Here is a 13,841-nt window from a genome sequence, read left to right as displayed (position 1 = left end):
TACCTTACAGGCATGTAAGAAATAAAGGAAACACTCAAAAAACAGGAGAGGGAAATATACTGAACTGTGTGCACTTTTCAAAAGAAAAGGATCCATGGAATTATCCCAGAAATAAACCCCACAAAACTACTTGCTTTAAGACAATTTTTAAGTCAATCTTTTAAGAGCAGAGACAGAAAACTTTTGGTCCTGTTGATTGTTGTTAATTGAATAGGACACTATAGACTTTAATTACAAGTAACATATCAGTGTATTCAGTGATTATTCATTTGTTCTGTTTGCATTAAAATAAACATTCCACTTGAATGTAATATTAATGTGATATTAATGTAATATTAATCAGAACAAGTCTGTAATAAAACCAAAATTGGAAAAAAAATTATGTTAGGAGAGGAAATGCTAAAGGATCATCCCTGTTTAACTACACTTTCCTTCATTACTATAAAAGAAAAGTTTTTTTCCTTTTTATTGTCCTATCATTTTACTGATTTAGCCTGACAGAAGAACACATTGAGGGCAGTGATGGTGTACAGTGAGGGCAGCGAGGGTGACTTCGGATGTTAAAAAGCATGTGTTTGTCGGACAATAGGCTGATAACTCATGTGATGAATCAGCTTTCATATTACAGCGGATGTGAAAATGTCATCTAATTGCCCAGAGGGGACTTTATTTGCGCTCTAAAAGAAGCTGTTATATTTAAAACTTGTCCATAATTATGTGGAGGTTTGACATGACCTTGACAAATGCTCTCTTATGTCCAGTAGGAAATAGTTCTTTTTTAACAACATAATAAATAATATTGTATGAAGTCAATTAATATATAATGAAGAAATCAGTCAGCGGAATAAACTGTCGATTTTAGGTATTTTAAGGTGAAGATTTTCAGTAGAATAAAATTTTGAGGATTATGTTTATAATGTTTTTAGATATAAAGTATTGTCCAGAAATGTGATCCCATAACTTATCGATCCATGATTAAGTCAGTACAAATTATGTTACAATTATGAAATGATGTAGTTAAATGATTTTCTTATATTTCTTTCTATATGTGTTATAATGGCATCTGCTTTACTTCTTTACACTGTATTGCAAAAAAAGCTTGTGGACCCCTGATCGTCACACCCATGTGAGTCTGTTGAACATCCCATTCAAGATTTAGTCACCACTTTGCTGCTCTGAAAGCCATTGTCATGCTGGAACACGTTCTGAAGGGAAAGGGAATAAAGGGAATTCTTTATGCTGCAGCAAACAAAGAGATTCTGTACAATTTGGTGCTTGCATCTATGAGGCAGCAGTTTGGGAAAGGCTCACACATGGGTGTGAAGGTCAGGCGTTCACATACATTTGGCCATGTAGTATATGTCACTTTTAATATGGTAAGTGAATGACATTTCATTTGGTGTGGCCTGAACATGTCACACACTGTGACTCACCGCTCGCGCTAGGCTGTGAGTACTGTAACTCATTATTTTCACATTTATTTCTTTCTGTAGTCCAGGATCTATAACACAGCCTGGATGTGTCAGCTTTAAGCACAGAGCTCATTCGCGATCATGGAAATTCTGCTGTTATATTCTGCTGTAAAGCTGCATGGCGTAATGGATTTGGTTCTGTTCTCAGTGTAGATCTGTCCTCTTTCCACTGCACTACACTTCAGTAATCTTTTCAGTAGGTAAAACATTGGTATTACCGTCAATGCTATTAGATCTAACAACTCATCAAAGCTTCCCCTCTGCCAGGAACACAGACTCGATCCTTTAATAATTTCTAAAGGCTGAATCACTGTGGTTTTGTTTTGATTCTCCATCCTGTGTGTGCTTTGTCTGAGCAATAGTCACGCTGTTTAGCAGGTCAGCATGCGTCTTTTTTTTCCCGTGTTTGTTTTTCCCATTGGCTTATCTTCACTTTGGCTATGTCCATTTGAAGGAATGAAATCTGACCCAAGTTTCCCTTGTTTTCTCTTTCTCCCTCTTCCTCCCACGCTGATCCCTTCTTCCCTAAGCGCACTGTGCTGAGAAATGTGTGCACGGACGCTGCGTGGCCCCCAGCACCTGTCAGTGTGAACCCGGCTGGGGAGGAGCCGATTGCTCCAGTGGTAAGTCCTCCAGCTGGAGCTGTCTGTCTCATAACACGCCCACACACACACACACACACACACACACACAGGGCTGCTGTGTCAAACGTTCCAAAACATCAACACACAAAGGAAGGCACCCAGAGTGACGCCAAAGGGTCACAAACTATTGTGCCAGGATAAAGAGAAGCTTCAAACCATTTTTTAACATATTAATCCATGGTTATTATTTTATAAATGTGTAACAGTCTGCATACCCTTAGGACTAAATGAACAATGATATTTAATTTATACCAAATTTTATTGCCTTCTTTATACATCTGTTTCTCTCATTTACACCACCATCTTCAGATTGTGGCACTTTTAACTTTTAACACCATTGATTTTGTTTCATGTTTTGGATTATTGTTTTGTTGAATCTTTACTTTATTCTTTTCTTAATCATTTCATTATTAACTTCTTGTACTTTATTCTATTTTCTTTGTTTGGGAAATTTATGGCGGTAACTATCTCTGAGGTCATACTTTTTTATTCTACATATTACATAGTCTGTGTGTGGTTGTCAACTTCAGTATGAAAACAGTGGCATCCTGAAAATCCTGGTGCCAGAATATAGCTTTCTATGTGGAAACATGTACAGAAAAATACCCAATCAGAAGTGATGATTGATTTTAATCTGATCTCCAAGCAGCTGATGAGGACATGAAGCTCAAGATTTTGGCCATAGATTTACGTTTAGACTGAATGGCTGTGGTCAAGTCAGCAATACTTCCAGTACTTCATCTGATGAACTTTCTTATTTTTAAATCAAACATTATATTTTTGAAAAATGTATCATTTGCCATTTATGCTTATGATATCATAGCAAGATTGCAGCGGTTTCATCCTAATGAACTATGGCTTGAATTGGAATTTGATGTGGTGAACAGACTAATACAAACAGTGAAACATCCCAGTGCAGATATACTAAAATTTAGCACTCTTGGAATACCACTTATCCAATCAAATTAGTGTAATGGAATTGCTGGTTGTATAATTTACAGTAATCTCATTAGTACCTGATCCTTTTTATTGCACTGGGTAAATTGTAAATTTCCACAATGAAACTGTTAGCACTGTACTGTATATAACTGTATATATACTGTATATAACCAGAGGTCTACACTATCAATCTACCTATCTTATATATCAATATACCTATCTTATATTATATTATCTTATAAGTGTATGTATGTGCTTGATACATACACTTATGCACATTAATTCGCTACTTTTTCTTCCAAAATGTTAGCATTTTGAGTTGAATCTACTGACATTCATAAGACGTTTGGAATGACTGATTATCTCACTGTATTACAACGATAAGGGCAGCTTGAAAAAAAATCTGATGCATGAAATTTTAACCAGAATTGTAGATCCATCCATCCACACTATTAAAGTCAAGGCCACTTAAGCAAATGTGATATTTCTATCACTTTACCCACCTAACCCCTAACCCTAACCCTAAAAAAGAGATTAGGAAAAAAATCTAATCTCTGAGTACTGAGCATGACGGAGCTTTAAAGTAATTTTTACCCTAAAGGTATTAGCCAATGTCCATTTGATCTCCAACTCTTTCCTTTCTTGATCTTTATTAGTTTATATACTCCCTGTCAATCCCTCTGCCCTTATGGCCAGGTGTGTTGACTGTAGGCGGCTCAGATGAATTAGATGAGCTCCTCAGTAGCTGCAGTCAGAGCTCGTCTTGTGTTTCAGGGTCTTAATAAAAAGGTCATTGTTATGTCTGCAGTCTCTCTGCATCCCTCAGGAGTTAAACAAGCTTTTCTAGTTAGCAATCGGTTGGGATTCAAGGTTGGGAAAGGTGGAGGTAAGAGGATCCAGGTACACATGAAAGGATCTGTTAGTTTGATACACTGCAATATATTGTAGCTTATGATGGTGTTATGAATCAAAGGAGCGGTACATAGTATTCACTTTAGAAGGTTGTACATACCCCTGTCAGGAAAAAAAGCTTAAAGTAGCATAAATCCTGCTATTCACCCACCATGGCCATGCTAATCCGGCACCAGACTAGCAGATGGCAGCATTAGCAGGGCTCTGTAAGGCATGACATATACCTGTATTCGAATAATACCAAATCTACCTGGAACTTTGTTGTTACATGTTATGATCTAGTTTGAATATGAGCTTAACCTTTAATTGCCAAGTGTTGTCTCTTTAAATCACGGTTAAGAGGATTAGTCTCATTCTTTTTGGCTACACTAAGACATCTAAATTTTATGAGGTTTTTATGAAATTAGTAGGTTATTTAGACACTACTATTTAAAGTTGTTTAAAAATTATTGATCATCATGTACACAGTAGTTCCATATCTTAAAATCACAGATTTTCCTGGCAAAACCTTGAAATTGAAATGAGAACTTTCCCTCAGCTAAACGTCAACAAGCACCCTGATAGCTTCTTCCTCTTTTAGGCTCCAGCCTGAGATGGATGCTGCCAATATCTGAGATAATCTTTGAATTTGCAAATTTATAGCTGTGTAGCTACTAATTCAAACACAGTATACATTTCTGAATCTAGTAAATGATCACAATCTGATTATGGAATTTAGGACCCCAAAGACACAGAATGTTTAGAGTATTATGTTTATTTTTATAAATCCAAAGTACCCCATGACTGGTTAGCTATAGAGTTTGAATGTCACTCAGTTGATTATAAGTCCATCTGATTCCTAAATCCTGATAAATTCATCTGGTTAAAGTACTAATGCTCCTCAGGGCAAACTCGTCTAATATGGTTGGCAATCCAGTGATGTGTGTATATATATATGTATGTATATGTATATATATATATATATATATATATATATATATATATATATATATATATATGGCTAATTAAAGGAACATGTTGCTGTATTGTTTGCCTTCTTTCTGTCCTTGATAACAGAGCGTGATGAGAGTGACACTAATTGAGTGAGCACTGTGAAGCAAATTGTAGTGACGGTTTCTGTTGTTTTGTAATTGGCTAGCCTTTTCAATACAACATTACGTTACATGACTTACTATTATCTGAAAAACCCTATTGTATTTTTGGATCTATCTGAACAGCAGTAGCTCAAGGCAAGTCTCCTCCGTGGCTTCATCTGATCCCTTCTCCGAAGGAGGTCTCTTGAAGCAGACACTAATATGCTATTCATTTCCTCAAAGATGCTCAGATGCTTACAGTGTGAGGGCCTCTCACTTTACAGGTCACAGGACCATAACAATGTATTGCTGCATTTTACTGGGTTCAAGAAGCAAGGCAGAAATTGACTTCTTTACACACACAAAAGGCTGAGGGAGAAGTAGAGAATAACCAAAGAGGAAATGCAGGAAATCACCTCAGGGCTCAGTGCTTTTGATAAACCACACTGAGGCGTCTCATGACAACAGACCGAGGCACACCACCATATGGTTACTAACGTTTTTCACCTTTAAGTCAAGTGATGCTTTTGATTAATGCACCATTCTCAGGTTTAGCAAATCCTGCTCATATTGTTTTCTGCTTTAATGATGCATTGATGGCGGGTTCCTCAGACGTGACACACTTCTACAGTTTCAGGCTGAAAAGGCAGCGTTCATGTTAAAGAAGTGGATTTACATTAATGCTCAGGGCAGCTGTTGTTGAGGTTTGTGTTACAGCTTACAACACTTTTTAAATCTCACCATTAGCAATAAAAAAAAAAACACTGCGAAGTTCTTGAAAGGTCTGATGAAACTACACATAAATGTTCAATCTTTTTCTGAAACATTTCCATGAAGGTTGGTCAAGATGTGATGTTATGCTGCATGAGAGATTTTCAGAAGACAATCTGATAAGAATAAGTTTGTATTGTAGGGCCACATTTATCTTATTTATCTGCTTTGTGCTTCAGAAAACTGTGTATCTCTATATATATTTAAACCTGACATGGGTGTAACCGTTGAGAAATATGAATCCTACCACTATGCTGCTGAAAACACTGAAAAACACTGTGGAAAAATACCAGAAATGCCAGCAGTGTCAGCCTAGTTTCTTCTTTAGAAAATTTCCAGTGTCATTGTGCCAAAACTACATACTGTATGTGCATCATGCAAAATTTGTGCCCATTTAAGTATATAAAATGATTTATGGCTTAAACCATGTAAACATTTAATTTGTCAGTTTATGTATATTGTTGTAAAAGCATTACAGCACTGAGTCCATTATACCACAGAACTGTTGTGATGAATTCTTTATTCTTATTTATTAATTTTATATAACAGCAGTTCTGACAGTCACTGAACTGCAAAGCAAATCACACGATTATATTAATGTACATGATTTATTACATTATCATTTCTGTAGTAATAACTTGCACAGATGAATGAATTAATCCTTGTAATTGTTGATATTTACAAAAGGATTCCTAGTGTCAGAGCTTTGCAGCAGTCGGACATAAAGCTGTAACTTTTATTTTTCTAAATTAGAATAGAGTATTGTGTCTTTAGGACAGAGAATGTGTTGTGTTTTTGGATTCACAGAAATATGACAAGCTGCATGTTACACATTGGGTACTTTCTCTACAAGTATGACTGCTGTAGGTCAAACAGAGGCTAAGTATAAACCCTAGTCTCTTCATACCAGGTTAGCCACTTGCTGCCTGTTAATATTTTGGTTGCTGTTTCTGCATCTTTATTAAAGTTGGGGGGTCTTTTTGGTTCTGCAGATTTCAGATAGGCTTGTGTGTGTGTGTTTGTGTGTGTGTGTTTGTGTGTATTGGGGTGTGAGATTTCAACACAGTCAAAGCCCAACTGCTCCCTCGACAACTGGCCGCATCAATTACATCCACTGTTTTTTTCTGCAGTAACTGACCCTTTTCCATAAGCGTCATTCTCCTTCATGCTTCATTGTACATTAATCAAGTGAAGCCAGATTGTAGCTTGGACATTGTCCTCTCTAAACCGGCAAAATGTTTTTAAAGAACTCATGTTTATTTTTCCATTGCGATACATAATTTTAGCAGCTCCTGAAGAAAATGCAGTCTTAATAAGTCATTGGACAGCTGCTGTCATTTTTTATTTACTGTCTAATTGTCTGAAGTTCTGACTCTTTGTGGAAACATCTTCATAAATGCAGAAGGCACCGGTGTGGTACATGATGAGAAACAGATGAGTAGGCACCCCATATACATACACCACAGGATAAATTAGAAGTGCCTTCCCTGTTGGAAGCACCCTGCTGACCTCTTATGTAGTGCATTTTAACTGTGGCAACACAACCCAAACAAATCTCAAAATACCATGTGTGATTTGTGGTATATCACCAAGGTCATTTGTAATCCTGCTGACAGGTCTGAAAAAAATCAAGATGCCTTTGTTTCCAACTAAAAACAGCTGAGACTGGATATTGAATCATGTTTGAACTCTGGAGACCTAGAGAAACATACAATAAAGTAAGATCCTGCAACTAAAAATAGTGCAACTTTTTCAATGTCTATTGCAAATATGTTTTGACTATATTAACTTCAGCTATTATCTAATGTCCTACTGTATGTAGTGTGGATTTTTGGAGTGATCACTTGCATAATGTATCATAATGAAATTCAGTTGTTCTCTGCAAGCTGGGTTGCCAGGGCTGAAGAGTTTGCACCATATTGGGATAAATTCTGAACTTGGATTCTGGTGGAAAGAACAAGGTGAAGTTTAGCTTAAAATAGTTTTTTGTGCTAATTTAAAAATCTGTGGCCACAAAAGCAAACTCTAATAATGGTTAAGACTGAGCAAACAGGAATATTGCTTATATTGCATATTATAAATTCATGAACACCACAGTTTCCTTATTTCCTGTGAAAATTATAAAACAATGAAAAACGTCGCACCGTTTACCAGTAGAGATTTTTTAAATTATACCCAGTGAACGCAGTGAAACAAACTCTTAATTATCAGCAGCTCTATTTGTTCTGTTTGTATTAATTTATATCAGTAATTAATTTGTGTAAATTAACAGTGCAAATACAGTCACAGTACTCAACACTGGGCACCAATTTATATCTGTGGTCCTCACACTCATTTCCTCTCTGGGGCACTGAGTCTCTTATTGAGTGGGACAATAGGGGGCCGTTAGTGTGCAGGCTAAAGCATGGTGAGGCCTCCAGGTCCACTGTGTTTAAACTAGGTCAGGTCTTACACACATAGCTTTCTGAAAAGAAGGGTTTTGTGCGTACAGACTTTAGTGTTTTTTTTTACCCTGCGGAAGTTGGGCGGACTTTTAACCAGGGCCAGAAAGCACTGATGCACGCTATGCACAGTGCAGCCTAATGGGACACGGAACACTGCAAAGAATTTCTAGAAGACAGAAGAGGCATTTTTATAAATCTAGCAATTCACAGCAGTGTATTTCAGATATCATAAAAGTGAATGTGTAAGATGACTCTGGTCACTAACTCTATATAATCCTTAGGAAAACCTGATTATTTAGCTTGAAACTCTTCGACACAAACCTGACCTAAATCTAACAGTAAAAGAAACATTTTTGACTGGCCTTAAGGACAATTTCTTGTGATGTGAAGGCACTTATGTGACTGAAAGATTTTAAAGTGCTGTCTAAAGAAGTGCAATTGATGTTTTTTCTGTCTCAAGATTTATAGAAACTGACCGTATCAACATCTTGTTCATTTCTACTTAGATTTAACATTTTTGAGCTTACTAAAATGTTTAAATGTACTCAACTGCTAAAGTATTTTCCATTGAACTGTTAAAACAGCCTAAGTTTATTGCTCAGTTTAGCTTTGTGCTGTAAAAAGCTCAGGACTCAACAGCTGCTAGCTTTTCTCAAATTTAATGTGCCCATAAACAAGACTGGGGATCATTGCAGCAAAAGCAACAACTGTGAGAAGTGACAGGAGGTGTTTTGAAATCATTTAAACTGATCGGTTTGTAACACCGTGTCTGGTAAACCCATGGCTATGGCCCCTGGTTTTGTGACCTAGGTGGATAAAGAATACATAGAGTCCAAGGTTTTGTATTATTGATGCATTGGGTGTGCAGGTAACAGAGTTTGATTTGTGCCTCCACTCTTCAGTGCCTCTGGGTTTTACTCTGGGTACAGTATATCGTTTTTTCCTGCAGTTCAAAGACATGTGTTGTAGTCTGATTGGCATCTCTAAATTGATGTGTGTGTATTGCTTACGATTGTTCCCTGCAATCGGTTGGTATCTCATCCAGGGTGTCCTTGTACCCCAAGTCCTTTGAGACAGGCATTCCCCACAACCCTGTGTAAGATAAGTGGTACAGAAAATAAATGGAAGGATAACTGGACTGTCTGAATAACCATATAATGAACGTGGTTTCTGTTTGCTCACTTATGTGTGAGAATAATTAGTCAGCATTTATATTGGTGAATTTCATGTCTCTAAGATGGAAATAAATCAATTTGGTTAAAGATTATATTTATACTGTTAATTAAAGGATTGAATGATAACTGAGTCCCAAAAAAACCATAATGTCTGTTACACTGGAAGGTTGGTAAAATAGGCTATTTATGTTGAACTGTGGCTTTATAAATGGTGTGAAATAAAAAAAAGTTTTTTTCCACTTTTTTTAAGTGCTAGCAGATTTCAAAGATTGAGAAGAGCTACACCCATGTCAGTGATTTAATGTCTTGTCATAACTAGTTGAGAGAAGGAAAAAGTTGCTCAACAAAATTGGCAATATATTATTGTTGTATCATGTTACAGTAACAGGAACAGTTGTGTCCTGGGATTTGTCCAATTTATGAAAGCTTTCACTGCTTGTTTTGTACAGAAGAATTGCTTTATTTAGTGTGTGGTCACTCTTTTACGATTATAAATCATTTTTTTAAATTAATCTAGGAGACCTCACATACATCACAGCATCTTTTCACTAGTGAATAATGGCTTTTTGAAGATGGAGATGAATTCTCTTGCCATGTCTAGTCAGGAGGCATCAAGATAAACCAAAGGCAGTATGCTTTCTATCTTTAGAAGTGTTTATTAACTCCACAGTGAACTCAATAGCTAAAACACACAGCCTTTAACCTGAAACCACAAAACTTTAATGACAGTTACATGCTCACTAAACTCTCTTAATCCATTTGTACCAGTTTCCAGGCTTTACTGGAAAAAAAAAATCTCTTTAGGCAGATTAAAGCAGTTGTAATCTAGAGTAAATGTGTGGTCTGGGGTCTACGGGCCTCTACTGCAAACTGGAAGCTGGACTGATCACATCAGCTGTGGTCTTGGGTGGCGTTTCATTCTTAACAGATGGGCCTTAAAAGGTGAGACTAAAATGTAGAGGAATAAAATACATGTTTTATGCTGGATGCCAGTTTGTTGATTAGCTGGGCTTTACATTAGCCTTGCTGAGGTGGATTATTAAATGATGGTTGTATATTCTCTACATGGATGTACTTGCACTCACTCCAATCCTGCTGCTGTGTATGGTTCAATATATATATATTCTAAAGATCTTTATTTCTCATAGACCTTTATCCAGTGGATAATCTCACCGGGATAATGTAGACTGTAAGGACTGCTTTACAATCTGCTCACACTGAACATACATGATTATATAATTTCACAAAGTTTTTACTCACCTCTGGCTTGCTCATTGCTCATCATCTAAATCTTCATCCAGATTTATGTAAAACTTATTTGTTATTTGGTGTTACATCAATTGTGTTGGTATAAATAATATTTCTAGAAATAATTTTGAAAAGTAATTTTGCTCTTGGCTGCAAGGCCAAAAAAACAAATAGCGTTCACTAGATATGTTTGATAATCATCACATCTAATGTCTTATAGTAAATTCGTTTCAAAATAAGTATTTTCCTTTGAATTATTTAGAAAGCTTTGGTTTACTGCTCTGTTAAGATTCCAGCTGCTATCTTACCTCAGCATCACTTTTACTCTGCCCATAAAATGAGCCTGAGGATCAGGGCATGGCTGCAAAAGCAGCAACTGTCAGAACTGGACAGAAAAAGGCTGTGTTTCTGGGTTATTTAACCTCATGATGGCTAGTGACATCATTGCTTAGTTTATATCCTTGACTATATGTGAGAGCGTTAATTCCCGGGTTTGCTTCTTCAGGCCCATTTTGTGTCCTCTGATTTAAGTGTAGATTTAATTAAGACTCAGTGCTGAATCTGATGTGGTTATTATGGACAGAACAACCTGTTATTATGAGCTTAGTCTGGCAGACAAATATATCACAACATCATAAAATATTAACTAAACCATTAATCCTAGATGTTTATTCACACACTTTGGAGGTATTGTGGTTAGTAAAAAAAAGATATTTGATGACTTCTGTGTGTATGCACACAGAAGTCTATACACACTAGTCTATATAAACGTGCATGGATTAAAATTATGCTGAATTTTTTCTACATATTAATCTTACATATGACATTTGTGAGACTGCTCTTTTCAGAATGCGTTGAAAAATCACGGGTGTGCCACTTAAGACAGCTCCACAAATATGCTAACATAGCTAATGTCAGTAATGAAGAGTAGTTTGATTATTCTGAAAATTTTTATTGCTTATTAAGTTAAAATAATTTGCTTATTTAAACTGAGACTTACTGAATTTCTTGCTTCTGTTTACTTGAGATATATGTGAGCTATGAGAGGGCATTGTGGCTTAATGGATAGCACATTTACCTCACACCTCCTGGGTTGGGGGTTTCACTCTCAATTCTGCCCTGTGTGTGGAGTTTACATTTTCTCCCTTTTCTTTTGGGGGTTCTTCCTGCTACTCTGGTTTACTCCTCCAGTCCAAAGACATGTAAGGGAGGCATATCTAAATGCTGTGTGTATATGCATGATGGTGTGCCCTGCCATGTGCCCAGAGTCCCTACAGGTTCCCTCTGACCCTGTGTATGATGAGTGGTGCAGAAAATGGATGGAAGTGTACATTTTGTGGGGACTAGCTCAGTCAGTTAACTATTACGATTGATTTTACTCACTATTTGGAGTATCAGGTTGACATGTGGGTATGTCTTGGGTATCAATACTGGTATTTTTATCAATAGTTGTATTTCTAATGAAAATTAATATGTTGAGATGTTTTATCTGTATCGTTAAACATTGAACATATCATTTTACACAGATATTTAGCTAGATTATTACCAATGGCTTGAAATGTACACATTAAGTGTTAATTAATATCACAAAAACACTGAAAACTGATCTCTGGATCTCTGGTGTTTCCTCTCCCTGCAGCATGTGACAGTAGTCACTGGGGTCCTCACTGCAGTAACCGGTGTCAATGTAAAAATGGAGCACTGTGTAACCCCATCACAGGAGCGTGCATTTGCACAACTGGCTACCGTGGATGGCGGTGTGAGGAGCGCTGCGAGCCAGGTACCTATGGTAACAACTGCCAGCAGAAATGCCAATGCCAAAACAATGCCACCTGTCACCACGTCACAGGGGAGTGCACATGCAGCCCTGGGTATACTGGAGCATTGTAAGTCACACATATGCAAACAGGCTCACAGAAATGCACATACAATACAAGTAATTCACACTTGCATGAACAGAACATTTTATTTTTGTTGTTTCTGTGCAGTTGTGAGGATCTGTGTCCTCCAGGCAAGCATGGCCAGCAATGTGAGGAACGTTGTCCCTGTCAGAACGGTGGAGTGTGTCACCACGTAACTGGAGAATGTTCCTGTCCTTCTGGCTGGATGGTAATGACATATATTATACACATTTAATTGGACATTTAATTTCTATGTTGCTCATAAAGAATAATAAAGAAACAAAACACCTGGAGTTATGCAATTATAGGAAAATTTCAGTGATTGTGTGGTGTGATGCATTGATTGATGCATGATTTATTCAGACCTGCTATTAAAAACTGTTGACACTCTTTTTATACATGTCCGTGAGATTTAGCTGTTATATAGAAATTACATTGTAACAACAAGCAAACTAATATAAACCTCTGATTTGAATTACAGCCAGAATGATTTTCAAGCTGTGCTGTTATACAAAATGAATCAACAATTTTTGACCGATCAGAATCAATTATTCAGCAATCCTTTTGTATCAATATTGTTATTTTTGTGTGATATAGGTGCACCCAGCATTTTGGTGTGATGTTAAGCTGAGAGATGTTCTTGCAGACATGATGTATTAGTTATGTCAGTAAAGTTCAGGCCATGAATCCTTACAGTTGCTTTTATTTTGACTGCTGAGGATAAATTGCTCAGGGCTATTTTAATTTCTTTGGTGTCTGTGACCAGGGAACTGTGTGTGGACAGCCCTGTCCCGAGGGTCGCTTTGGTAGAAACTGCACTCAGGAGTGCCAGTGTCACAATGGAGGAACCTGCTCTTCCTCCACAGGGGAGTGTTTTTGCAGTCCAGGCTACACCGGAGAAAGGTGAGACACAAGCTTAGTTGTTTCTTGAAAGTTTATGTTTATTCTGCTTAATGTTTATTAGCAAAAAAGGTCAATAGTATGAATCAAATCACAGCCAGACAGTCGAACCTGTATTCTATTAACAGGACAATAGAAAGAGTCGAAACTGTAGGCAAACAAACAAAACAAGAAGATAGACAGAACTAGAGAAAAGCACAGAGATTAAGGCTGTGTTTATACTTAACACTGAAATGTGACCTGTATCTGGATGCTGTCCACATACGCATTGAAAAGACAAGTGTAAGGGTGTTTGAGATCGGAACGTTATCTGAACAACATGTCCTAGTTCAGAGGTAGTTGAGGATGCAGTGTGATCGGGA

General features: G+C 37.0%; 1 protein-coding gene across 2 annotated transcripts in view; it reads left to right on the top strand.

Annotated features, from left to right (window-relative positions):
- Nucleotides 1–13,841, top strand: part of megf10 (multiple EGF-like-domains 10) — a 51,849-nt gene that overhangs the window by 14,779 nt on the left and 23,229 nt on the right. For both annotated transcript variants that reach the window (XM_060895670.1, XM_060895669.1), the window contains exons 5-8: nucleotides 2,003–2,095; nucleotides 12,318–12,564; nucleotides 12,667–12,787; nucleotides 13,346–13,482. In XM_060895670.1, the coding sequence (XP_060751653.1) occupies nucleotides 2,003–2,095; nucleotides 12,318–12,564; nucleotides 12,667–12,787; nucleotides 13,346–13,482 (598 nt within the window). The remainder of the gene's footprint in view (nucleotides 1–2,002; nucleotides 2,096–12,317; nucleotides 12,565–12,666; nucleotides 12,788–13,345; nucleotides 13,483–13,841) is intronic.

This window comes from Tachysurus vachellii, chromosome 20 (assembly GCF_030014155.1).
Source record: "Tachysurus vachellii isolate PV-2020 chromosome 20, HZAU_Pvac_v1, whole genome shotgun sequence".
In the NCBI taxonomy this organism is placed as follows: domain Eukaryota; kingdom Metazoa; phylum Chordata; class Actinopteri; order Siluriformes; family Bagridae; genus Tachysurus; species Tachysurus vachellii.
Note: the sequence above shows the minus strand (reverse complement) of the source record. Positions and strands in the feature narration are given on the sequence as shown.